At 42.2% G+C, this 24,919-nt stretch overlaps 1 protein-coding gene across 2 annotated transcripts in view; it reads left to right on the top strand.

Moving 5' to 3' along the window:
* fam20ca (FAM20C golgi associated secretory pathway kinase a) overlaps positions 1-24,681 on the top strand; it is a 34,924-nt gene extending 10,243 nt beyond the window's left edge. For both annotated transcript variants that reach the window (XM_031872134.1, XM_031872133.1), the window contains 7 exons: positions 16,979-17,071; positions 18,996-19,111; positions 20,181-20,361; positions 20,496-20,605; positions 20,755-20,836; positions 21,120-21,179; positions 22,777-24,681. In XM_031872134.1, the coding sequence (XP_031727994.1) occupies positions 16,979-17,071; positions 18,996-19,111; positions 20,181-20,361; positions 20,496-20,605; positions 20,755-20,836; positions 21,120-21,179; positions 22,777-23,035 (901 nt within the window). In that variant the 3' untranslated portion in view covers positions 23,036-24,681. The remainder of the gene's footprint in view (positions 1-16,978; positions 17,072-18,995; positions 19,112-20,180; positions 20,362-20,495; positions 20,606-20,754; positions 20,837-21,119; positions 21,180-22,776) is intronic.
* Positions 24,682-24,919: the final 238 nt, after the last annotated feature.

Genomic DNA, 24,919 nt, shown 5'->3' with positions numbered 1-24,919 from the left:
CTTTGGGGGTGTGCACCAATGAACCGTGTTACTATAGACAGCTGTTCGCACAGCTGCAGCTCACACACACACACACACACACACACACACACACACACACACACAGACAAACACATACACTTACATGTGCACACATGCTGCAAAGAGAAGGATGCTGTGGGGGTTAAGGAGGTTGTGCACCCTCCATCACCCGGGGCTGGTACTGGAAAATCCGCAAGCAGCAAGCCAAGTCGCAGCTGTAGCCGCTCACTCAGAGCTGTGAGTATATCACACAGAAGGTGATGACCGCAAGCCCACACTTTGCCTGCACACACAATAGAAAACTAGCTCATTCAGTCCCGACCGCTCACCATTTAACACTTCCCTAATGATTTCCACCCTGACGAGTCAAAGAGCCTTGAAGCACTTAAAGAGACTTCAAATGTGAGGAAACGTCAAATCTTTTCACTTTAATATCCTCGTCTTGTAGACCATGATGAAGTTTTCTGACCTCAATCTTGCATTTTATATAAAGCTGAGTTGTCATCACTCTCTTTTCACGTGCTGATAGGTTATGTAAACTGTAGCTATACAGTAGCCTTTATGGTTGAACGGACCGTAGCAACGAGAGACTCCTCAGGTTTTCAATAGCTCTGGCATCAGACTGTCTATATGTATACATATGTATTTATATATCTAGCTATTTTCTCACTATATTTTTATGTCAGTACCATTATCATTTATTTTTACTATATTTATTATTATTTTTTTATATACTACGGTCTTACTTGTAAATAAGATCTTGATCTCAATGTCACTTCCTGATTAAATTAAGTGTAGCTGGCAGCGGACAGAGCAGTTCACTGTGCCAAGCAGTAGCTGCAGCGAGGTGTGGTTTGTTGGCAGAGAAGTGTGTACGTCGAGTATGCATATTATGTCTGTTCATCTAGAGTGTGTTTTTGATTCTCTTTTGAGTCACTTCAGTGTTTGCACCTCAAGTGTTTGTATCTGTGTGTGTGAAAGTGTGTGAGAGACTACTGTTTGACTTGTTTCCATGTTTGCAAATGAGTGTCGGGAGAAAGAGAAAAAAGAAGTAAAAGAGAATAAAAGAAGAGAAAAAACAGAATAATGTAAGATATATATATAAGGAAAATATGTCTGCACTGTCTGACAGATGTAGACAGAGAAACAGTTGCTTACGTGTGTTGTACAACACTTCCCAACAAAACCGTAACGAAACAGTTTGTTGTCATCAGTGTTGGTGTTCGTCTTTACTTTTTCATGGTGAAACTGCTGTAGTTATTTTTATTTTGTAGTTAATTTATTTATTTTACAAGGTTACATTTTAAATGCAATTCGTGCGTAGTTAGAGGAAAACCCTCATTATTTTGGTTGACAGTGTAGACTAGGACTATTCTCTTTTAAATTAGATTTATTTTAAAAACATTTCACAACTTGCTGTGCTTATTGAAGAAAGGGGTGACTGTTTATTTTTTATCGGACATGTTAGTTTGTGGTATAGCAGCTTGGAATTACATCCGTATTGTTCCATTTCATTTCTCAAAATGAATGTGCAGTACAGGAAGGCAAAAAATCAGGGTGTGGTGGATGGGAATGAATGGAGTTTGCGTCCCATCACAGACCTGCATTAACATTTGCCTTTTCTATCAGTCCTAAACAAAAGATGTCCCTAACTTTAACCAAATGTCTTGCCTCACCTGAAATATACCTTGACCAGAGTTTATTTTCCATAGCCACAGTGTTTCCCTAAGCTTATGCAGAGTTACACGCAGATGTTTTGAATTAACAGACTAGTATTTACTTTGAGTAACAGTTCTTTGCAGCAGTAAAAGTAGTTGTAAAGTTGTAATTTGCTCTTTTCAGAAATAACTTTTGTTTTCTGGGAAATAATGTCTGCTGTCAGATATTTTCTGCTCCGACCCTCCTCTACATTTTATTGTCTATATTTCTCACACAAACACACACCCACACACACACACACACACACACACAGAGAGTGAGAGTTTTGTGGTGTCAGGCGTTCACAACATCTGTTTCTCATGCAGCTTTGTACTCTCAGCCAGGCAGCCGCAGAGGACCAGGCCCAGCGGCTCTTCTTCTCCCTCTGCAGGTCTCTAAGATTAATTTTGGTTTTTAAGCTGCTCTAATGTGGCTGAGGACTGCTCATCTTATACAGCCTCGTGTCTCTTCCTCCCCTTTCATCCCCATCCTGACCTCTCGCCACCTTTATTCACTCTTGCAGAGAGTTTTTTGTCATCGCCTCATACTGTTGCAACGTCAGTAGTCTCAGCGTGGCTTTCTACCATGTGTGTACGTTCTCACTGTTTTTCGTTTGTCCTCATTTACACTCTGATCTCTCAGCTCCGCACTGTGTGTTGCTTAGCAAATGATGTGGGTTGTTTGCATGTGTTTGAACTTGAAGTGTTTATATCTGGGTAACCGTGCATGTTCGTGACTGTGTGTGTGTGTGTGTGTTTATATATGTGTGTGTGTGTGTGTTGTAAGTGCGTAGGCGCTGTGAACTCTTGTAGGCTGTGAGATGAGCCAGTTAATTAGTCTGATGCTTTAACAGTCGTGTGACCAGCTGGTTTGTCACATCTGTTTCGTCACCAGCGCACACACACACTTATCTCAGTTGAGAATTTGCATTAGTGAAGACGTTTTAATAAAGCTTGGTGAAGTCTTCATAAAGTCTACTGCAAATTTTCAATGTGTAATGTTTTAATTGAAGTGTCAATCATTTATGTGTGTACTGCTCATCATCTTTAATGTCTCGTCATTAACGTGTGCATCTGGATCTTCTGCCTTCGATTCATATCATTCACATCTGTCACACAGTAATTACCACTGACTCATTTCTATTCCATTGGCTGGATGTTCTCAAAAGAAGTTACATCTTTTCATGTTCCTCTTTCTGTCTGTGTCTCACTCTTGTCTGTGTCTCACTCTTGTCTGTGTCTCAGCTCGTCGTCTATTCTTGATTCAAGAGGTCGGCAGTGCGGCATCTGGCACTGAATGTGCCTGTGTACCAACTCAAATCTCAAATATATATATATTTTTTTGTCTTATTTTAGACTCCTGAGCCTTAAACTCCCCTCACACCCTCCCCACTCTCACACACTTCACATAAAGACATCTCTCATGAATGTTTTACTAGGTCAGCTCCTGAGGAAGGAGCATTTTTTTCTTCACCATCCCTCCCTTCTCTCCGTCCATCGCTCTCTCTGTCTCCACCTCCCGTTCGTGCTCCTTTTTGGACTTTGTTTGTTTGATTCGCCGAGGCGGTACTAATCCTCGGCTTGTCCCTCGCCTCGCTGCTCTGTATTTTTAGATTCTCCCCATTTTCTCTCTCCGTCTAACAAGTGTTTATGCACTCACAATGTAATGTGGCCAAGCTGTGAGCACCCAAATCATAATGTGATTACAGGCCAGTTGAGTTGCTCGTGATGATACTAATTGTGTGTGTGTGTGTGTGTGTGTGTGTGTGTGTGTGTGTGTGTGTGTGTGTGTGTAGTTATGAGTTAATGGAAATGACCCCAATCATCAGCAGTCATACCTCAGTGTCCCATCTTATTACAAAATAATGAGCCACATCATGTCAGTTTCCATTCTTTCTTACATCCTGGGTTATTGTTCTATAGTTCTGGTCATCATTGCTATGATTTATAACGATCTAGTTCTGGACATGGAGTTCAATAGATGACATGAGATACTTGAGCAGTTTAATCACACATATGTGGAGGAGGAAATTAAGGCAAATATTGAAATTGGAGGTCTTTAGTGTAGATTTTGCAAACAGATTTACTGGTTTAATTTTTACCATCATTGTGTAAGTACAGTTTGTATGAGAAATATTAAAGGAATAGTTTGCAGTAGCTGCTCAATGAATTTATGTGGTCCTGTATTTACAGAGACTCGCAGAGACTCCAGGAAGTAACTGATCCTGTCCAGGAACTAGCCCGGCCCAGAACAAAACCACAACATATCATTTTTACACGTCGGTTTTTTGTCCATATTAAACAAAAGATATATAACATTTTCATCTGTGAGCTTTAGAGGTAGTTCTTGGTAACTTTGAACAGAGCCAGGCTAGCTGTTTCCTTCTGTTTCCAGTCTTTATGCTAAGCTAACCGATCTTTTAAATCTCGCCAAGAGAGCAGATGAGCGTATTTTCCCAAATGTCGAACTAAATAAGAGAACAAACATTTTCCCTTACTTGTGATTGTCTTAAAAACTGTTTAATAATCAGAATATGCATTTATAATGTATACTTATCAACACGGGTGTAAGTATGTCTGTTATTTTTATTTTTTTAAGTGTGTGTGTTTTTGTGTGCATGCCTGTGGCTGTGTGGTTGGGACCAGAGCATGTCTGCTCCTCTGTGTTACTCCACATCCAAGCGTTGTGGTGGATCTGTTTTTCTCACAGCTCTGTGTGGTTATGTTGCTCAGCCATCCTAACATATAATTATAGCCTAAAATACAGTATGGGGGGAAAGCTTCCCGCTGGAATGTTGCTGCCGCATTTGTCTGAAATGCTAAAAATTAATTTCCCTCCAGGAGCTGAATTGTAGACATCTCAAACGACAACCTCTTTTTATGAGGCGAGGAAAGCAGGCCAAACCTTGACTCATGAAGGGGATAGTGTACCTTCAGCGGGAGTTTCTGCTGAAATTGCACAAAATGTCCCAGATCGTAAACGAGTACTCAGGAACGCTGCATTAGCTTGAAGGGAATTTTCAAAGGATAATTGTCATTTAAGTGATTTGGTGAATCCACCATCTGCAAGTAAGAGCTTGCATTTTATCAATTTACCCTGACAAGTTAGACAACAACTTGCTGTGTGACATAAAATCTTGCTAATGGCCCTGTTGTTTTTAAATTGTTGTCTCTCTCAGAAGCTATAATGAGGATAATTGTTTGGGCTTCGACGGACCAAAAGGGGAGGATTCTTCTTGTTTTCCTTACAGCAGTCTGAAAATGAGAGAGCACACATGCCTCATTGTTACTCTGTCACGAAATCAACTGTTGCCCGTTAACAATGGGACCACACGCACTGCACCAACCCTTACAACTGAGCTCAGTCATTAGATAACGACTTTTCCCAGGTAGATACATCACAGTGTTCTGAATGTCTCTTCAGGTCGAATGAATGAAACAGCATTTCTTTAACAGAGAGACAGAGGGAGAGCATTGTGGCTCTGAAACGTTGGCCTATTGTGATAACATGCACAGAGGTTAATATATCTATTGTGGGCCAGGCCCTTACATGTCTAAGCCTGTCCTATGCAAGGTGGCAATTAGGCTATGTGCGACTCCCTTATCCCCCTGACAGAGGCCAGTGGAAGGGGCAGGAGAATGCGATCATTGTCTAACAATTAAACCAGTGGAGGGTTCTGCCTTGCTTTGCCCATTGTCAGGGCAGGATGTAGGAGGGGCTACTGTCGCCAGGTCTGGTATCACCGGGCCACCCGATCCAGGGGCTTGCCTGGGTCACCCCTCCCCTCCCACCCTACTTTTTACAGCTCTTGGCAGCAGGGATGCAAACAGAAGAGCCTCTGTGTTGGAGGTGCAGGGAGACTCCCATTCAGTGTTGCTGCTGCTTGGAAGATTGTGCGCAAAAGGGAGTGATATTGGAACCTCTGGGTTTCACGAATGTGTCAACTGGCTGGTGGCACTGTAGGAAAAGTCAGGTGATCACCAAAATCAGCAGTCCTTAAGCTTTGGGATCCACAAATGTCTTTACAAATTGTCCTGATATTGTATCTTGCCCCTCTTTGTGAGGTAGGAGGACCAATGCACCAACGACACATCATCATTACAAGATGATGAATTGGGACACGGTCTGCAGTGACATTAAAGGTCACATTACACACACGATGATGCATGGACCTCATGATACGCTGTATGACCAGTAATAGTGAAGAGAATATATATATCTCCTCTCAGATTCTTCACTGTGAGCATCAATTAGTGAACTAGAATAAGAGCTGTAGTGTATCTTTAGACTGATGTCTTTGATAGATACTGAAAGTACATCAATTTGTCAGAAAGGTATACATGGTTGTAGTGAGAAGTCTCCTCTTCATTCCTTTCACATATAAATTAACTATACCCTCAAGTGCGCTGGACTCGTTCCATCCCATTTAGCAGTTACACGAGGATAAATGCAACCCTTGGAACTGTTTTTCCAGCGGTTTCACCACTTCCTCCTTCACCGCCATCACCCACTCATGACCACTATGACATCTCTCAGCCACCACTTAGCCTCTGATAGATGGTTTCTATTTAGGAAACGGCATCTGACCGCAAACCACTGAGCACAACAAGACTGCTGACAGGCCTAAATAGAAAAGTTCAGCTGCGGGAGAAGCGAAGCACAAACATCCATCCCCCCGATTTGGGGGCCTCGCCCGCAAAATAGCTTTCTGGAAAGACTCTTTTGATTGCTTTCTTTGGTTCGAGGTATCACAGTTTTTGACTTTTATGCAGTTAGGTTTCACTCGGTGGCGTGGAATCCATTTTGGGACGGTGAGGAGAAGCGGCGTTGGAAATAACTGACAGCTTGCTAAAATTGAGCTGTTCCCTCTCTGAGCTGAATGTGGTGATGGATAAACTTCAGGAGCTTTTAGCGCTGAGCAGAACAGATTGTCACGACTACCCCAAAGCCTCTCAGGTAATTATTAAACACATTCATTAGGGAGCTAAAAACAAAAGACAGCACTACTAAATCAAATGGAATTCTGTCATCAGTCATGCGCTGTTGGAATACGGCATTTTAACAAGACTCACATCGGACTAATTAGGGTAAAAGTCTTCAGAGATAATCAAAAGTAAACGACAGCCTCTGTGGATCTGCCGCTGTGTGCTAACACTACGTGTGTGGCCATGTGTGTGTGTGTGTGTGTGTGTGTGCATGTTTGTATCTGACAGTTTTCATCTGCGTTTGTGGTTTGTCACATTCTGTTTAAGTACACACAGATGGGGAAGGGAGAGATTGGCCCGCAGCCACATTGCCCTTCAAGGAAAAGGAAATCAGAAGGAGGGAGGTGAGAGGAGGCGAAAGAAAAAGGGGAAAGTGATGGAGGTGTTTGTGGATACATGGCTGACTGATTTATACCCAGGGAATCTTAAGGGGGCACACACTGCCTGAGGAAGGGCAGAGAGAGAAGGGAAGATCATTATTGGAGCAGTAAAGATATCTGACATGCAGCAGGTATTATTAACCAGTGTTTTAAACAGTATGTATTTGGGAGAGAGACTGTATGAGTCCGTTTGTGTGTGTGTGTGTGTGTGTGCGTGCATGTGTTTTCCTTATCTTTGGGTCAACATAATAGGATTGTCTTTCCCCCCCCCCCCCCCGAACAGATGGGTAAAGATGTCCACAATGCCTACTCACAATCCAATTAACTTTTCTTGGCTCCAACCGTACAGAAACCCTCCATGTCCTGGCTGAGAGCGGTGCGTGTGTGCGTTGGGGGCGGTGGGTCTGGGAAATGAATGCTTCCCAGGATTTAACATAATTTGCTGTAATTGGTGTTTGCTGTTCAGCAACTACTTAGCAATAATCAAATAAATCTTAATGGCCTGTACCACAGGCTATAGCTTGGAGGATGGACCTGCGTGCAAAGCCTCTCAGTAAAGATTCTCAGTCTATGGATGATTTATATGGTTTGGCAGGTATTCCGGTCTCCTCTTCCTCAGCACTCATGCTGGCACACTCCTCTGCCAATTTCCACTCGGGGAATCTGCTTTGAGTTTTATCTGAAGAGGAGAACATGATTGTATTGTTGCCCTGGTCACTGATTTATTTGCGTGCTTTTTTAACCTCAAATTTATTTTACGACAAAGAGAAAACATGCAGCTGTCCTAGAAACAGAGCATTGCTCTGTAATTCACCCTGGTTGTTTTTCAGACGACGGTCAAATGCCGAGAACAATCAGAGGGAACTGAGACTGAGAGGAGAAAGTGTAGCTGCTTTCAGTATCTTTTCCCAAATCCTCCTCAGTCTGAGTGGAGAGACTGCGTTGTGCTAGACCTGCAGTTTACTGACACGCTCAGACTGGGACTTTTTTTTCCCCCTCCTCTCATCAGCTTCAGCTTACATGTCATGCTGAATACCAGCGCTTGTTACTCAGTCCCTGTGAGATGAAGACTCATGGTAATGCCCATTGATTTTGTGTGCGGGCAGAAACAAAAACTTGCACGCACACACACACACACACACACACACACACACACAGGGAAAGCTCTTAAAATCCCCATTGATCCCAACAGGCGGAGCGATATCGAGTTTGTTTTCATTATGAAAGTGATGTCGGCTTTTGCGGACTTTAGTTGATCTTATGTTGCCTCTATAAGAACAGAAATGTCAAGGTGGGAGCCGTCTTTTACTTTTTCCCACATTATGTAGTTTGCCCCCCCCCCCCCCCCCCCTCTACTCCTCCCTCCTTCTCTTCTTCTGGAGCTGTGAGGGATAGAGACAACTGGCAGAGGCTTTCTGGAGGCATTTCCTGCTGGAATAGATCGTATACAGGGACTGTGCTTGTGTTAATAACAATCCACTGCATTCTTGCATTCCCAGTGAATCTTTACGTGCATCATTTTTATGGTGGATAACCTGGTTAGGATGTTCAGTTTGGTATTGCTGTCAACGTTTTGGTGACTTTTTTTGGAACAGGTGGTTGGCCTTTAAAAAAAAATATCCTGTTTCTGGTATTTATGTAGAAACATAAACTGAGGAAAGCTTCAGGAGAGAATCACATTGTGTCAGTGTGCAGCGCCAACGCACACATTTTGAAGCTTATTGTTCTAAGCATCCCCGAGCTTGCACATTCTGACATCTAACCGCTGGTGACCCAAGAATACCCTTGATGTTTGTGTATGTTCTGCATAATTCATAGTTCGTATTCAGTGCAAAGCCTGTCATGAATTGCACACCCTGTGAAGGATTGCCTCAGACTTGTGCCATTGAAAGCGGTTAAACCTCTGTGGATGGATATGTAAATATAAATGGCTCTGTGTTGCTCCCGATTGTTGAGGATAAACTGATGTGCGTTTTGTTTGTTGTGTGTGACGGTGTGGGAGAGAAGGGAGACAAACCATAAGCATGGAGACCTGTCCCATTCTTCAAGTATATATAATCCCCTTCGTGAACACGCACTCCGCACACATTGCATACATAAGAACAGCCGTATTATTCCAGTATATGAACCTACAGTACGTGCAGGTAACTGCCATGCTGCCCCATCAACACTGTTTTAATCATTCATTTCTGTGGCTTTGCGTCACTCTTTTTCACCTCACGCTGCGCATATGAGTGATAGAGTGTCAGCAAATGTTAGATGTTGGTTGGCATGTCAGAGTATTTGTGAGGTGTGGGGAAGTGTTTGATTCTGCCAAAGCAAACTCTAGTTCCAGCTTGCCGAAGGAATTTCTTTTTTACGTCATTTTGGGTTATTTTATGCCTTCCTCGTCTCTCCCCCACCCTCCTTGATTTTACTTGACAAGACATAACCACTAATACAAATGCTGCCCGGCGTCAGTTTATCCCACGAGCCCAAAAGGCAGATGAATTTCAGCCCAGTTGAGAAGTGACCTCGGTCTGCTGAAACGTCTTGCTGGCCTCATGTCACCCCCTTTGGATCCAACTCCTTCACCCTCTTTCCTTGCACAAAGTGTTCATGTTCTCTGCATTTCGCTTCCATCCATCGGTACCCTCAAAGCTTCAGCTATAGTCTGATGAAAGTCCGCCAGGTTGGAGTAATGTTACGTTCTGCAATGCAAAATGTCCCCTTGTGCCAAGTATTCTCTTCAGATGCCTCTCACGTACATGGAGATGTAGTTACTGACTTTATATTTGAGGCCAAGCTCAAAATATTAAAACAATTGTTGTCATTTCCATGGTGAGCATGGCATACATTTAGTACATGCATCCATTTAATGTATTTACATTTAATTCACCAGACACCAACTAAATCTATAGGCTGCTGCTGTTATATATATGTAAGTATGTGTAAAAAGTGTGAAATATTCATGGGACAAAATGATACATGTCTTTTTTTTTTTTTTTAATGAAAAGAAAATGAATTTTCATAACAATGCTGACTAAAATAATATTTTTTATTTGTTTTGTTGCTGTGAAAAGTCCTTCTACTGTTAAGCTCTTGTAATGTCACAACTGTGTGACTTCTATTTTCCGATCGTTCTGAGTGAATGAAATGCAATTGAAAAGCGGTTGAGTCATCAAACATTTAGTTTGTTGACGCCAGAGAGCTGCTGTTTGCTAGCACTTCTTACCGAAAGCCCCCAGTGAATACGCTTATCTAGTAACAAGATAAACACTTATTTTAACATGGAAAAGCATTAATGCATTTACTCAAATGTGGCTTTGTGAAAATGAAAATAAGCAGTGATACTAATAAGATTTCCAGGGTTTTTTTTCAAACAAGTGCATTCAGGACTCAGAGGAGCCCGTTAAGATGATTGTAGGGAAGGGATCCCAAAAGCCCACGTATAATTCTGCAGCTTTGCATGAGGTCTTTACAGTGATTGCAGGTCTTTAAACACTGAGCTCTGTGGAGTGATATCCTCAGGGGAACACGACTGAATATGTCACACTTGTCAATTAAGGCCAGCAGAGAAGGAAAAAAAAGATGAAAGTTCGCAGTCATTTCAGAAATACCTCTAAGAGTAATGTAGAGCAGAGTAGAAGGAAGTGAGATTCAGCCTCACAGCTGCAACTTGGGGAATTATTTGATACGTATACAATCCTACATGTTGACCAGGCATTAGGGATTTTCTGAAAATCCTGACCACATTACTGGACTCTAATCAGCCAAATGGACTTCACACTGACTCTCCATCTGCACCAACATCCCAGACACTTTATAATATCCTCGCAAAGCCAGACAAAATGAAGGTCAGCATACACAATCATTTGTAAATTGAGATTTAGCATTTACTCAACAGTTGAGCCGAGTCGCCCCGGACCAATCTGGGTGTGTAGACGATGGCATGACTTGCAAAACCATGCACTTCATTAACAACTATTTAAAGCCGCCTCTCAATTCACTTGGATGTTTGAGCTTCACTGTACAGAATGACGTACGAGCAGAGTTTGACACTAGAAGTTTTCACGTTCAGATGCTGAAGGGGGAAAGTTTATCTGTGTTTATTTTGGATCTGCGGACGTACGAGCAGGATTTTGTGACATTACGAGTTTAGAGACAATCCAGTACGTAACTTACACAAATGTGATTTTTAAACTTGAAACCAGCAGGAGACATCTTGTTTTTGTCAGTTATAATTTTAAAATGATTAACATTTGCATATATATTCTGGATTTTCCGAAGCGGGAGAAGAAGGAGATGTAATTTTAAGAAATAATAATAGGGTTACTGAGGTAACGTTTTGTGGAAGAAATATATTAGAAATAAATCATTATTCAAGAAGGGGCTCTGTAAAATTAGGTGTAAGTTGTAAACTGAGTGCAATTGCTTATCTTATTTATTCATTACCAGGACATGTTACAATGTTTGTTTTTTATTTCTCACTGTGAAAGACAGAACTGTCAGTCATCTATGTTACTCTCCCGAGCAAAGTGCTTGCTAAACATTCCCAGACAAAAATAAATGGAGAGAAATTGTGGGCAGGGATTGTGAAATTACTCATGGTCTATTTATGTAGTAGTGTACTGTGTCGTTTATTGTATTTACACTAATCCCCCTCCCGGCATTAAAGGGTTTTCAGTCACTGACAATCGTATTCTGATCAGAGCTTTCAATGTTCACATTTTGAAGTTGAGCTCCTGTTGTAGTCCCTGATCCCCATCCTATAGTCATACAGTATCTTATGTGTTGTGTTTCCAGCACTCTGTGCAGTCTGCGTACACAGAGGGCAGCAGGGATTTGCAGACCCATGAGCCATTGGTCTGATCCCTGACATATACAGACAGGGACTCCCAGCAATCTGGCCAGATGAGACCGTTGGAGAGGCACATTCTCTCTCTTTGACTCTCGATCGTGACTCAACGTGACTGCACACGCACACCGACACAATTTACACTAGCTCTGAGGGTTTCTGTAATCTCAAGGGTTGCCGGAGAGCTCTGGTGGTCACAGATAGTGGCCTAGCCCACAGCCGCGCAGCTTCCCTCAAAGCCGTACATTTAGATTTCAAATTCAAGTTTTCAGTTTCTGCCTGCAGGTTGCATTATGGACAGAAGGTCAGACAGCCAAGAACGACTGAAGGAACTGGAGGTAATTGAGAGGGAATGAATAAGTGAGATTAAACTGTTCAAGATAATTGGAAGATAGAGAACAGAACACTCTGGGTTACAATGGCTTTTTTTGTATTTTACAGCTTTGTGACATATACAGTAACACGTTTGTACGCAAGTAAAGATTGACTTTTTAATGCGTCTCAATCTAAAGCCTTAAACTACGTTAATCTGGAGATGTAATTGTCACATTGAATTTGATTGATAGCCCCAGTGTGCACAGGCATGGTGAAAGGATATTGTAATTGTAGAACTGCACAAGTATGAACTTTAAGGACGTCTCCTGCATCTGGAGGGTTTTTAAAAAAAGAATAGACCTCAAGTAGACAGTTGTTTGCACCTTGTTTGACTGCAGGTGGATTACATTTCTCCATCCTGGGAGTATTTGACCATAAAACCACCACTTTAATGTTTTTATGAACAGGTCCCTGTAGTGTTGCATGTTAGCACACATACTCTGATGCATACCCTCAAGAACAATGGGGACGGGGTGCACATTTCTGCCGACTATAAAGAATATATATTTAAAGTTGGTGGCAATGCAGGGCCATGAAATGTAGCAGTAGTAAAGAAGAATACTGCAAACTAATGTGGTGTTCAATGCAGTTGTGAAAACATTTAAAATAATTGTAATGCCTTTAGATTGAACATATGTATTTGGTGAGAAACACAGAATATGAAAAACATGTTTGTTTACAATGACAACCTGGAGATATTGAAATATATATATACGATTATTTATTTAAGATATTAGGTGCATTCAAATGATCAGTAACTCGTAAATCTTGCTAATCAGAGCTCAGTGTCGCTGCAACACGAGCGTTATAGGCGTCCGGTTATTAAATGTTAGTCCGCACCGTCTAGTCAATCAGAATTCAGAATTCTCAGTGGCCATCTACCCCAACATGTCATTTATGGTGCATTTCCTTCAAAATGGTCCTGAATGTATGAATCATATTCTCTCATTTCAATGACTCATATCTTGAATGCACATAATTCATGTAACTACATCCCTCCCCAGTGCACCCTTCACTGATAAAAGATCAATCAACAGATAATTACACCGACACATACTAAAGACTTTATGCAGCAGAAAGGTGATAATCTTGCTCTGCCTTAATATCAATGCCACACTCTCTCCCAGCTCATGAGTATCTAATAACTTTTGAAACTGAAGCACTGAGGCCATCGTCCATCTTCTTCAAGGCGAGTTCCTTTCTCTGCATCCATATGATAATATCGCCCATACTGCTTCCCACACATGCAGATAACTTGCCTTTCCCTCCTGGCGGCGCCTCACCCTGCGTGATGAAAATAGCCGAGGCTAGAACACAACTTGTGTAACACTGATTTGCGATTCAATCGAGACAGCTACCTCTGGGTCCCTGGGACGATTCTTAGATCCCTCTCCGATACAGTTGCTGGAGGAAGCCAAGGAAAATAAAGAGGAATCAGCAGACACAGAGTCGGGAATACACACAAAATGTAGAAATACACTCACAACATGTTGCTGCTTGCAGGTGTAAACACAAGCACGTACACACACACACACACACACACACAGCTCTCTCTGATACTTCTGCATGTATTGCTGCTGACAGACAAGCAGCCTCTGACACAAATCACCAGGCTGAAGAGGTTTTATCTTGCAATCTTTTATCTGGTCGGCCATCCCTCCACCTGTCTGTCACCTTGAGAGGTGATGTGAGTACTCTGCAAGGTGCCATTTACCTAAGAGTGTCCTGAACGTATCGAATCACTTGTTTTTCTCCAAAACACTCACGCGCAAAAAAAAAAGATTCTCAGCAGACTATTCCTCAGGAGAAAAGGCATAGCACTTTCCTAGTGTCAAGAGGAAGGGAAGATGTATATATATGTATACTTTGTTGGTCAGGAGAGAGAAGAGCAAGAGAAGGAAAGACAGACACACGGACATGAGTACAGTAAACGAATAAGTGGAAGAAAAAAGAAGCTGCTAGATGCTATACAGTATAATTGGTGTTAAATAGGGTCAGGCTGGCAAGAGGGAATTTGCAGAAAAGTACTCCCCAAGTCTTCTTAGCCACACACACACACACACACACACAGAGGACTGAGGGTCAGACATAGACAAAGGCGCCTGTCAGTGGGGGGCTGAAATCTGCTGTGGATTACCAATAGATGACAGATCTCCCATGTACCCTTTCTGCCTCACGCTCTCGCTCTCTACGTTGGATCAGTAGCAAGATGCCATTACAGCGGTAGGGAATATATTTTGTATGATTTGTTTATATATGTGCTGTCACAACTTTAGGCCAGAGATCCAATTGTTTCGATTAAAAGATCGCATGCGCATGATGGCTGCGTCCATTAGGAGCGTTGGTTGTTCAAGTCCTCAGAAATTACAGCCTTGTGTCCGCAAGATGCAACATTCTTTAACATTCCAATTCTTTAGTAAACATTGTAAATATGAGTTTATGGTCTCAGTCGCTAGTTTCAAGTTTTCTTCAATACATCATGATGTTCAATAAAATAGAATTTAAAGCAGGGTGTGCTTTAGGGCGTGGCTACCTTGTGATTGACAGTTCACTATCACGGCGTGGTCTGTGAGTTGCCGTGTTTTAGTCTTAATACTTTAACCCTTTCACAGTGTGTGTTTAGTTCATTGAAAGGTAATTGTAACATTTTCTGGTCGCCTTAAAATGTCTTATTTAGCGTTCCATTGCCCTTAGCTCCGCCTTCTCCTGTCAATTCTGTTTGCAAAAGAAGGAGTGTGTATACCGAGTCTGGGCTACATCTGTTGTTGCTGTGTTTGCCCCCCTCTCCTATCCCTCTAATATAACCATCCACTGTGCCGGTCTCAGCTCATGAAAGAGCATTAAAATTGCCGATTCAGCACAAATTGAGTTCACATAGGCAAGCAGTTGAGCTTCCTCACCTCACACACACACACGCACACACTCCTGAAGATTCTGCTGAACTCCAGGACGTTGTCTGTACTCTAATCACACTCTACTTCAGATAAAGCACCTTTTATTGTCAAGGACACTCATTCATAAAGGATGTGTGTGTGTGTGTGTGTGTCCGTATTTGAGTGTGCGTGTTCTTGTGTAATGGCTTTTCACATCACAAACCTGCAATTGCCGTACATTTGAAATTCTATGCTTCTTCCCCCCCGACAGGAAATTGCATTTTACATCTTGGTGACCATGGCAACCAAAGCCTAAAGTGACTGTGAGTCAGGTTTATGTTACACATTCTCCAAAGCGTAAAGTGCAATCAGGAGAAGAAGAAGAAAAAAAATCACACACGGTGGAATAGCTTGGAAGATACGGCATCATTATAGCAACTGTCTGACGGCAGACGAGCTTCAACTTCAGTCTCTCGCTTTCTGTTTTACTGACTTTCCGTGGAGAGTTGCTCGTGTGAGTTATTGTGAAGAAAAAGCCTCCGTTTCACCTCTCAGTTTTCAAACCTGAATGTCTTTGTGCCACTGAGACTTTTTTTTAGCAACACTGATTACCAACCCACGATAAGGTGCTCTGATAAAAAGGCATGTTTGAGTGATAACGAGGTGCGTCACAGGTGCTCTGAGTGCTCTGGCTCGTAAGGTCACCTTTTAAAAGCAAAGGGCTGTTGCTTCCTTTTATTCCAACCCTCTTCATGTACACGGTATCTTCCATCGCCTGCCCTGAAACCTGGAAAAAAAAAAAACACCATTAGTCCCCTTCCTTGCTCTGGGTGAGAAAGAAGAGATCACAATAGCAGCAGTTGATTTATGGGTAAATGGCTGCTTCCTTGACATGCGAAAGAATAGGAGCTTCTGTTGTCAGAGAAAATTGAGGGAGAAGGAGGAGTGAAAATAGTGCACCCTGAGGTCCAATGCACACTAATGTAGGGGAGCAGGGGCGGAGCAGGAGGGGGGTACATTAAGTGGCAGCTTTGAGTGAAATGTGCCTGTGCAAGCAGAGCAGGCTAATGTCAGGTGTGTATGCATGTGTGTGTGCAAAAGAAAGAGAAAGCAAGTGTGCGAATGTGGAGAGATGATTTCCTACTGCCAGACGAGCGAGCAGATAGACAGGCAGACACAAAGAGGCTTCCAGCAGTTCCTGACTCAGATCCATGGCTTGGTTGGCAGGGATTCACATCTCCTGGTTGTGTGTGTGTGTGTGTGTGTGCGTGCGTGTGTGTGTGTGTGTTTGTGTTTGTGTGAACTGCAGGATGTGAGCAAGACTCTCATCCAGCTTGTCCACACAGACTTTGGTCTGTCCTAGAAAGGGATGCAGACGCTGAGATGAGTTTCACGCCGCGGGAGACAAAAATCCAATGAAAGCTGAGGAGATTGAGGAGAGGAGCAGGAATGACTCAAATCAAATGATGGCATATACTTAAATTATATTGAAACACACAATCATATAGAGATATTGTTTTGAATTGCCTTACCGATGCCTTTGTTTATAACATCATCCCATTTCTGATAAGTCAGTTCAGAGGGGGGCGGTACAAGCACACATTGTACGAATTCACATTTCATCTTTCTCCTCTTTCAGCCCCCAGTTGAACAGATCTTCAGTTTAGGGCGGATGTAAATGTAGAAATGTTCATTGTTGTCATGCCTCCTCTGGTTACTCTTATCTAAAGTTTGGAAATGAAAGGCCTCGGATTGAAAATGATCCTGCTGATATTGTGTTTAATGCTTTTCTTAACGGCTGTGTTTCAGGCAAACTCGGGAGCAGGAAACCCCTCCAGACTTCTTCTACTTCTCCGACTTTGAGAGGCACAACGCTGAGATTGCCGCTTTTCACTTGGACAGGTGAGTTTTATCTCCTTGAAACACCCCGTTGTGTTGAGATCTCTTTGTGACTCATCTGTTTCCTGTCCAAGTGCGTTTTCAAATCATCCTTCACAGTCTGTTCCAGGAAGAATGACCGGTCGCACAAACACCACCATTCATAAACTAGAGGTGCGCCTTAATGGACTTAAGCTGTGAAAATCTGAATGAGATCCGATTTGGTACATGAGGGATTTGATAACACACCGAGCACTGAGATCATCTCTTTTACTTGCTGCTGAGTATTAATTTCCACGTGATCCTTTAATTCTCCAGACTTCAGCTGACTAGGACTCAAACGTGATAGTGATAGTTTGGGATTGTGGGGGAGGAGGATTAATGATGCGCAGATCGTCTTGAGGTCTGCCGAGGCCGTTATAATTACCTCACACATTATCACAAATACACACTCTCGCTCTGTGTTTGATGAGGTCAGCGACATTTGTTTGCGTGGGCAGGAGGATGGAGCCAAACAGGAAATGGCAGGTGCACCATTCCCACCAGGACATGGTTTTAGAGCTTGGGGGGCTGTTTTTAGATTGCATGCACCATGCGGGGTTGTCTATGAATTCAAGACTGACCACAGCAGCCTCTGGATACCAGTCTGAGCTATTACTAGTGTGTGTGGCTTAATTTAATGTTGAACCAGGAATGAAGAGTAGGAGGCTAAAACTTTCGTTAATTTGATTTCTAATTTTAGACAGTGCTGATGAAATATACTAAAAATATCCAGAAGATTTAAGGTAAAAGGCCGCATCACTACTTCGGGGGGGTTTTACCATCTGTTCTTCGCCATACTCTATTTATCATCTTCGTCAACTCATTGTGACTCAGAGGTGTGTAATAGGTAGAGTGCACACACATAGAAGCTTGAGTGTGCTCTCACAGGCAAATACACACACACACACACACACACACACACACACACAGGTGCTCCTTTGTCACCAGGGCCCGACATGACGGTGCAGTTTGCAGCTCCTGAATGCGGTCCTCTGTAGGCTAAAGTTTCGCCAACTCTGTTCCATTCAGCTGGTCTGTCTGTGTCCGCGCCTGCTCCCAGGAGGCTTAGCTTCAGTCTCAAACGGGTCAGGGTCATTTGGACAGCAAACATACAGTGAGGCGGGCTAAAGAGGGGCTGAATAGGTATAGTGTTCAGACATAAGAGCGAATGGGAGAGAGAGAGAGAGAGGGAGAGAGAGAGAGAGAGAGAGAGGAAGCACAACAGTTTGAGACCATACAGTGTAGAATTAACTCAAGCATCTAAATATAGATTAGACGGTTCGGGTGTATTTGTCTGTGTATGAGTGTGTGTTGGTGGGACAGATGGGAGGTAGACACACACACACCTTTTTTCCCCCTTGTTTTGACACGGATGTTGGTCGTCAATAAATACTGCTGTAAAGATAATGAATTATTAAACATCTTGTGTGCTGCGATGATACAGATCAGGTCTGGATTGTGAACCACTAAAAATGATTATTCTGTAAAGAAAAAGTATCCTGATGTCTCGCTGTTTCTTTGAGCTGTCTTTATTTCGAGAATAATGGACGTATGCGGAGCGCAAGAATATCCTGTTGTGTGCATTAATAGAGAGATAATGCAAGCAGGAAAGGTGCAGAGATCTAGAGCACTGGGTCAGAGCAGCTCACAAAGACAGTGTAGCTGCTCGGTGTTCATGGCTCTGCTGGTTGGCTGGGGACGCTCTACAAATCTGCACCGCCTGAGCTGGAGGCTGAAGATCATTTGTAGCTGCATCTGTTCAGTTTAAAGTTTAAAACATTGTGTAAAACGGTACAAATTGAGATCTGACTTTCCAGTCCTCAACTGTGGCATCAAATTCACTTTATTTTAGATGTTAAATGCATTTAATCATTACCTTTCTTTACACGTCTCTCTCTTTCTTTAGGATCCTTGACTTCCGGCGAGTGCCCCCAGTGGCAGGGCGACTTGTCAACATGACAAAGGAGATCAGGGATGCGACGCGTGACAAGAAGCTGTGGAGGACCTTCTTCATCTCACCAGGTAGAAACTCTGACAGCGTCTGCTGCTTGGCACAATAATGCTGGCTAGTTGGTTGCATGAGCCGTACTTAAGGGACCGGGCACCGGACAACTCTGGCTTCACTTGTAAGACACTGCAGCTTTAAGTGAACTGGATTATTTATAACCAGTGGGTTGCGTTTCTGTAGTTGAGGGTATTCTGGGTTTGTTTGTCCTGGTCTGCTCCTCAAGGCGGTGCAAATGGTAAGAATGTTTGGTTGTTTGTGTAGTGATGGAGAAAGCCATAGCCAAAAGTTAACACCGGGTGGCACTGTAAATCAGCGTATTCTCAAAAGCTCTACACAGTGAAGCCTTATATATACACACACATCCATAAATGCAGGTCCATATAAAACCACTCAATAAAACAAACAAAAGATTGAAAAAAACACTCATTCCAGACAGAATATCTGTCATTCTCTTTTTGTTGCTGGATTACATCATGTTTTACAGTGATCGGGGGAAACTAGACTCATTCAGAGTCACATTGTGTGTCAAATGAAGGCATGTTATGCTAAGCCGGTCGTTTGTCACATGTGATGTGTCAGGATGCTACGAAGAACATCACAAACATATCATTGGTGAACATTAAAGTAACAACTTAAGCAGCTGTTTTTGTCAATATGTAACTGATGTAGAGTTTGGCTGATAAGTACAAGTTTCTGAATGACAAGACAGATAAACTAAGACATTGTACATGTCTTTGATCATTATTACACAATTAACACAAACAAAATATAAAATTCGAATGAAATGCTTTCCGTATTTTGAGCAGCCAGTTTGATCTGTAGTCACATCCTCTCAGTAGGAGGACATGTTATAGGATGGCCAGGTCCCTCTTTGCTGGGTCAGCACTCTGTGAGCTGTGTTAAACCCTGCACCTGAGATAACAAAACCTCCACCACCCTGATACTTCACTGCTCTTTTCTCCTCAATGTCGCCATGTTTGCGTCCTCATTCATATTCAGCCACGGCGATGCGTAAACCCATTTAAGTGCTTCCTCTTCGACACAATTTCTAAATCAGTGTGTTGTTTTTTTTTTTCTCCTCAGCCAATAACATCTGCTTCTACGGTGAGTGCTCGTACTACTGCTCCACTGAGCACGCTCTGTGCGGTAAACCGGACCAGATCGAAGGCTCGCTGGCAGCCTTCCTGCCGGACCTGAACCTGGCCAAACGCAAGACATGGAGAAACCCCTGGAGACGCTCCTACCACAAGCGCAAGAAAGCAGAGTAAAGAAACGACACATTCATGAATCTGCCAGCACATGGCTCGCCCTCTGAGTCGGGGTTTCCACTCTGCTGACTACTGTGACTAAATATGGATGCAATGTTTCTTTAAACATGCATTTCTTATGCGTTCTCAGGTGGGAGGTGGACCAAGATTACTGTGACGAGGTTAAGCAGACTCCTCCGTATGACCGGGGCACTCGGCTGCTGGACGTCATGGATATGACCATCTTTGATTTCTTAATGGGTAAGAGGAAAATTGGGTATGACATCACGTTTAAATATATTGCATTTACAGATGAATCAATGGCATAATGTATGTCTCTTTTTTAATCATGTGTTAATTAACTGCAGTGTCCTCACATTGTATCGCCACTTTGCTCTCTCCTTGTTCAGGTAACATGGACCGACATCATTATGAAACTTTCGAGAAATTTGGAAATGACACCTTCATCATTCACCTGGACAATGGAAGAGGGTAAAGACACTCCGCTTCTTTAGAACTGTCTGTCTGACATCCGTAAAACATTTGACCCACTGAAATTTAACTTAATTAATTTAATCAAACATGTGACTTTGCAAATTCTGAGGTATTAATAGACTGATTAATTACAATGTACTGTATCTACACACTTTAAATATTTCTCATGAAGCTCAAGAAGCATCATCAGAATTAATGAAGCAATAGGATGAATAGCAACGTCTGACATGTTTGTGATGATTTCTTCTTCCATTTTTGATCTTTATTCTCTCCCTTGTAGTTTTGGAAAACACTCACACGATGAGCTGTCCATTCTGGTTCCTCTCAGTCAGTGCTGCAGGTCAGACTTTTGGTTGTTTTGTGAATTTCTTACTGTGCTTTTTGGTCGAGATAGAATGTCTTTGTCCTGCAGGTCAGTCAGTCGGTCCTCCTTCAGCCTTACCACACCAGAACAAGATATCTCTTCTTCTTTACTCTTTCTTGCCTTGAACTACTTTGGAAATCAATATCCCACAGAGAATGAGTTGTAGTGTATTTGTGACCTGTCTGCTGCTCCATCACCACCATCAGCCCTCATCTAAGTAAGAATTATTATGTCTAATGTAAAATGTGAAGATTACTGTGAAACGTGTGAAACCCTTTTCCATTTTGAACACTGTGAGATTTTGTCTAGCACTACCCTTAGACCTCTCAGTTTAATTTACTTAATCCTCTAATTGGTGTATTGGCTATGAACACAATGCTCCTACAGGATGTAACACTTTAGTTTTTTAACAACTCGTGGCAGTTGCTTTAGCACCATCCAAAGACAAAGTGTTTAGCACCTCTACCACACCTAGTGCATCTGCAGCTAGAATGAGAAGCTTGTGTGAATTGTAATTCATTCACCCTTGTGTTGTTTTAAGGGTCAATGACCCGACACTGTGCTTTACAGCAGAGAAAACCTCCTTATGGGCCTTTCACACAAATCGCAGTTAAAAATTCAACACGATTGACCTTTGGGCACAGCGCTTGGCGAGGGTGCGTGAAAATGGGTTTTAGAGTGCAGTGCTGCTTCCTGTGTTAAAGGTCCATAAATCATCATTTTTCAACTTGGTGACTTTTGCCAAAGTGACCATAACATTAGAAAAAGTGAAACATTGTGTTTTATATTTATGAAAGCTGTACACCACCAGGGTACACAGATTAGTTTGGGTCATTTTTAACCCAGCAGTTATAAAATCATTTAAAAAAACAAAGTTTTCTTGAGCTCGTCCCCTCCATGTCTCAAGTTCACAGACAAAATTTCCAAAAATGAGACACCGTAAACAGCATTATTTACTAATGAGGAAAGCAGTCAGAGGCGGGGGGCTATCTGATATGAAGGTGCTGCAGATGACAGCACCCCCAGTGAAGCCATGAGTGCACATGTTGATGTAAAGGACTGTAAAACAAATACTGTGTGCTGCACATGTGAGAAATACATCTGTTAAGTCCATGCACACAGACTTGTATACTGTCCTATACTCTATGTGCTAATTAGAGTTCATTGTCCAATATATAAGAATATATAACTATGTTGTCAACTAACTACACGACTGTTATTGTTTCCCTTCAGTTTTTCTGAACTGTGAAGAGGGGAAACCCAGATATTCACAAAGTTGATGAATAAAAAAATAGATCTGGGGTTTAAATGCCAATTTAGCTGCTTTATTTTAGGGGTTTAAGACTACACGAGGGTTAATATGAGGCATCTTGGAGGCCTAGTGGTTAAGATGCCATAAACATAACATTCCCAGTTGCTGTCTGTATCTCTACTTGCATCTATCGATTAAAGCAAAAAGGGCAAGAAAGATACACTAATGTATGTCTTATAATGTCATCATAGTAGGAATAAATACAGCAATATTAGATAGTAGAGTTTAATTTAAAATGACCTCTTTAATTACCCTTTCCAGGGTGAGGAAATCAACTTACCTGCGTCTCCAGCTGCTGGCCAAAGAGGAGTACCAGCTGAGCTCCCTGGTGGAGGAGTCCCTGCTCCGTGACCGACTGTCCCCGATCCTCATCCAGCGTCACCTCCAGGCCTTGGACCGCCGGCTCCGGCTGGTGCTGCAGGTCCTGGCAGGCTGCGTAGAGAAAGAAGGTTATGTTAATGTTGTTGAGGAAGATCTAGTCAGGGACACAGCCACCCACAGGAGCCCAGGCCACAGGTAGTGAGGGCGAGACTCTAAGGTGACAGAAACCACCATTGACACGTGAACGACCAAGTCTGCGGCTGTTCGACCAATGGGATCGCACCAAAAGTCCCACTTCTGATATCAAGCTGAATTCAGTGAATTCCAAGACTTGCCATCATTGCCTCTCTAACAACTGCTTTTAAGTGTGTTTATAAAGAAGGAACTGACCACAGATGCCATGAAAGACTGTGCTCACACAGAGGCTTTGTATTAATTAGATACAGATGTATTTTTGTTGTATGGGACAGACAGGAACTACTGCTGTGTTCTGATCTTATCTGTTTGTTTTGAATATGGAGGGTATCAGTTTGTTTTATGTGTTTTATTACATTAAGTACATAACCAAATGAGAACGCACTCTGACTGGGGCAGCATATGGCCAGACAAAAAGCTTTATCGGTTATTACGATGTATGAAAAGGTTGAGAAAAAGTGTGAAAGGTTTTTTATTTTCTCTTTGTAAAACATGTCAGGCCTGGGACAAACCACCTACAACCAAGAGAATAAGAGTTTCAAAACAGTGTATTCTCTTTGCTAACTTCCGAAGCTCTTTTGTCTCAGCACAGACTCGGAACAGACCGATTGAAAATGTTATCACATACTTCTGAACAGCATAAATCTGAGTGCAAGTATATTTGTAGTTCAAACAGTACATTCACTTTGCCTTATTCTGATTTGTATCTCTTTTTTAAGCAGTCCCCCCGCCATCTGCAAGTCCAGCTTGCGCAACATGCAGTACAGCAGCACAACACGAAAATGGTATTTTCCAAAACCAAAAATAATGCAAAGAGACCAGTGTGCTGGTTCATTAATACGGTCATTTCATTCAAATTCAGCACTATTCTTAAATGAAGACCTGAAACATCTAGAGTTGTCTGTTTTACACATAATGCATTGCAAAATGTTACAGTTTGTATGTTGCAGTTGTTATGAGATTTCATGTCCAAATGACTATTTATTGTTGTGTCACAAAAGAATGAGAGCGGTTTAATAAATTCTACGTTATGTTGCTTCATATTTTTGGATATATTTACAGACGTTACCGTAGCATTTTGGATGCTATTTAAATTCTAATTCCTTTTAAATACTATTTTTTTGTTCACGTGAAAGGATAACAACAAAGCTATTTGATTTTACATTAAGTGTACATTAAGTGGTACCATTCAGTTTCCACCTAAGAGTCCTGTGCACTGGCTGACCAGGTACCTGTGCAATGACAGAGTTACAGTACTTGAATGTTTTTGGGTTGGCAGTATGGACAGGATTCACAGAGCTACAACTGGTGTAAAGCTTGAGTGGATAGACTCCAGTCAAAGAGCTGCTTTGAGGGTGATAACGAGGCTAAAAATGCCTCATCACACTACAGGGTGAACGTCGGGCACGGTTCTTTGATTTTCACATTCTCAGTGTACATACCATAATTACTTTGAAGACCTAAAAAGCTGCACAGTGATTTGCTTCTGTTTTCTGCTATTGCATTGTTACTGTGAAGATCTGTTTACTAAATGATTAAAGTGTGGAATAAAAACAAAAGTGAGGACACATTTCTGATTGTGTAGGTGGATGTGGACATGATTTTATGTGTGGATGGAGGTGGAGGTCCTGTTTTTAGGGGTAAATAACAAGTGAGGATCAACAATATTCTATAATACACACACGTTGCTTTTCAGCAGGTAGTATTGGACCTTTTTAAACCTTTAACCTTATATTTAAAAAAATACAAATCAGGAGAACTTGCCCACACTAAGAGATCAGGCGGAAACAGCAGCCGCTCAAGCTCCTTTACCACTTCCAGCGCCCCCTCCCCTCTTGTGCTCCAAGCCTCCAGCTCAGCAGAAACGTTATGTCTAACTCTAAACCCC

The sequence above is a fragment of the Anarrhichthys ocellatus genome, unplaced genomic scaffold (genome assembly GCF_004355925.1).
Source record: "Anarrhichthys ocellatus isolate YVR2014 unplaced genomic scaffold, GSC_Weel_1.0 scaffold62, whole genome shotgun sequence".
In the NCBI taxonomy this organism is placed as follows: domain Eukaryota; kingdom Metazoa; phylum Chordata; class Actinopteri; order Perciformes; family Anarhichadidae; genus Anarrhichthys; species Anarrhichthys ocellatus.
This window is presented reverse-complemented; position numbering and strand designations above follow the sequence as displayed.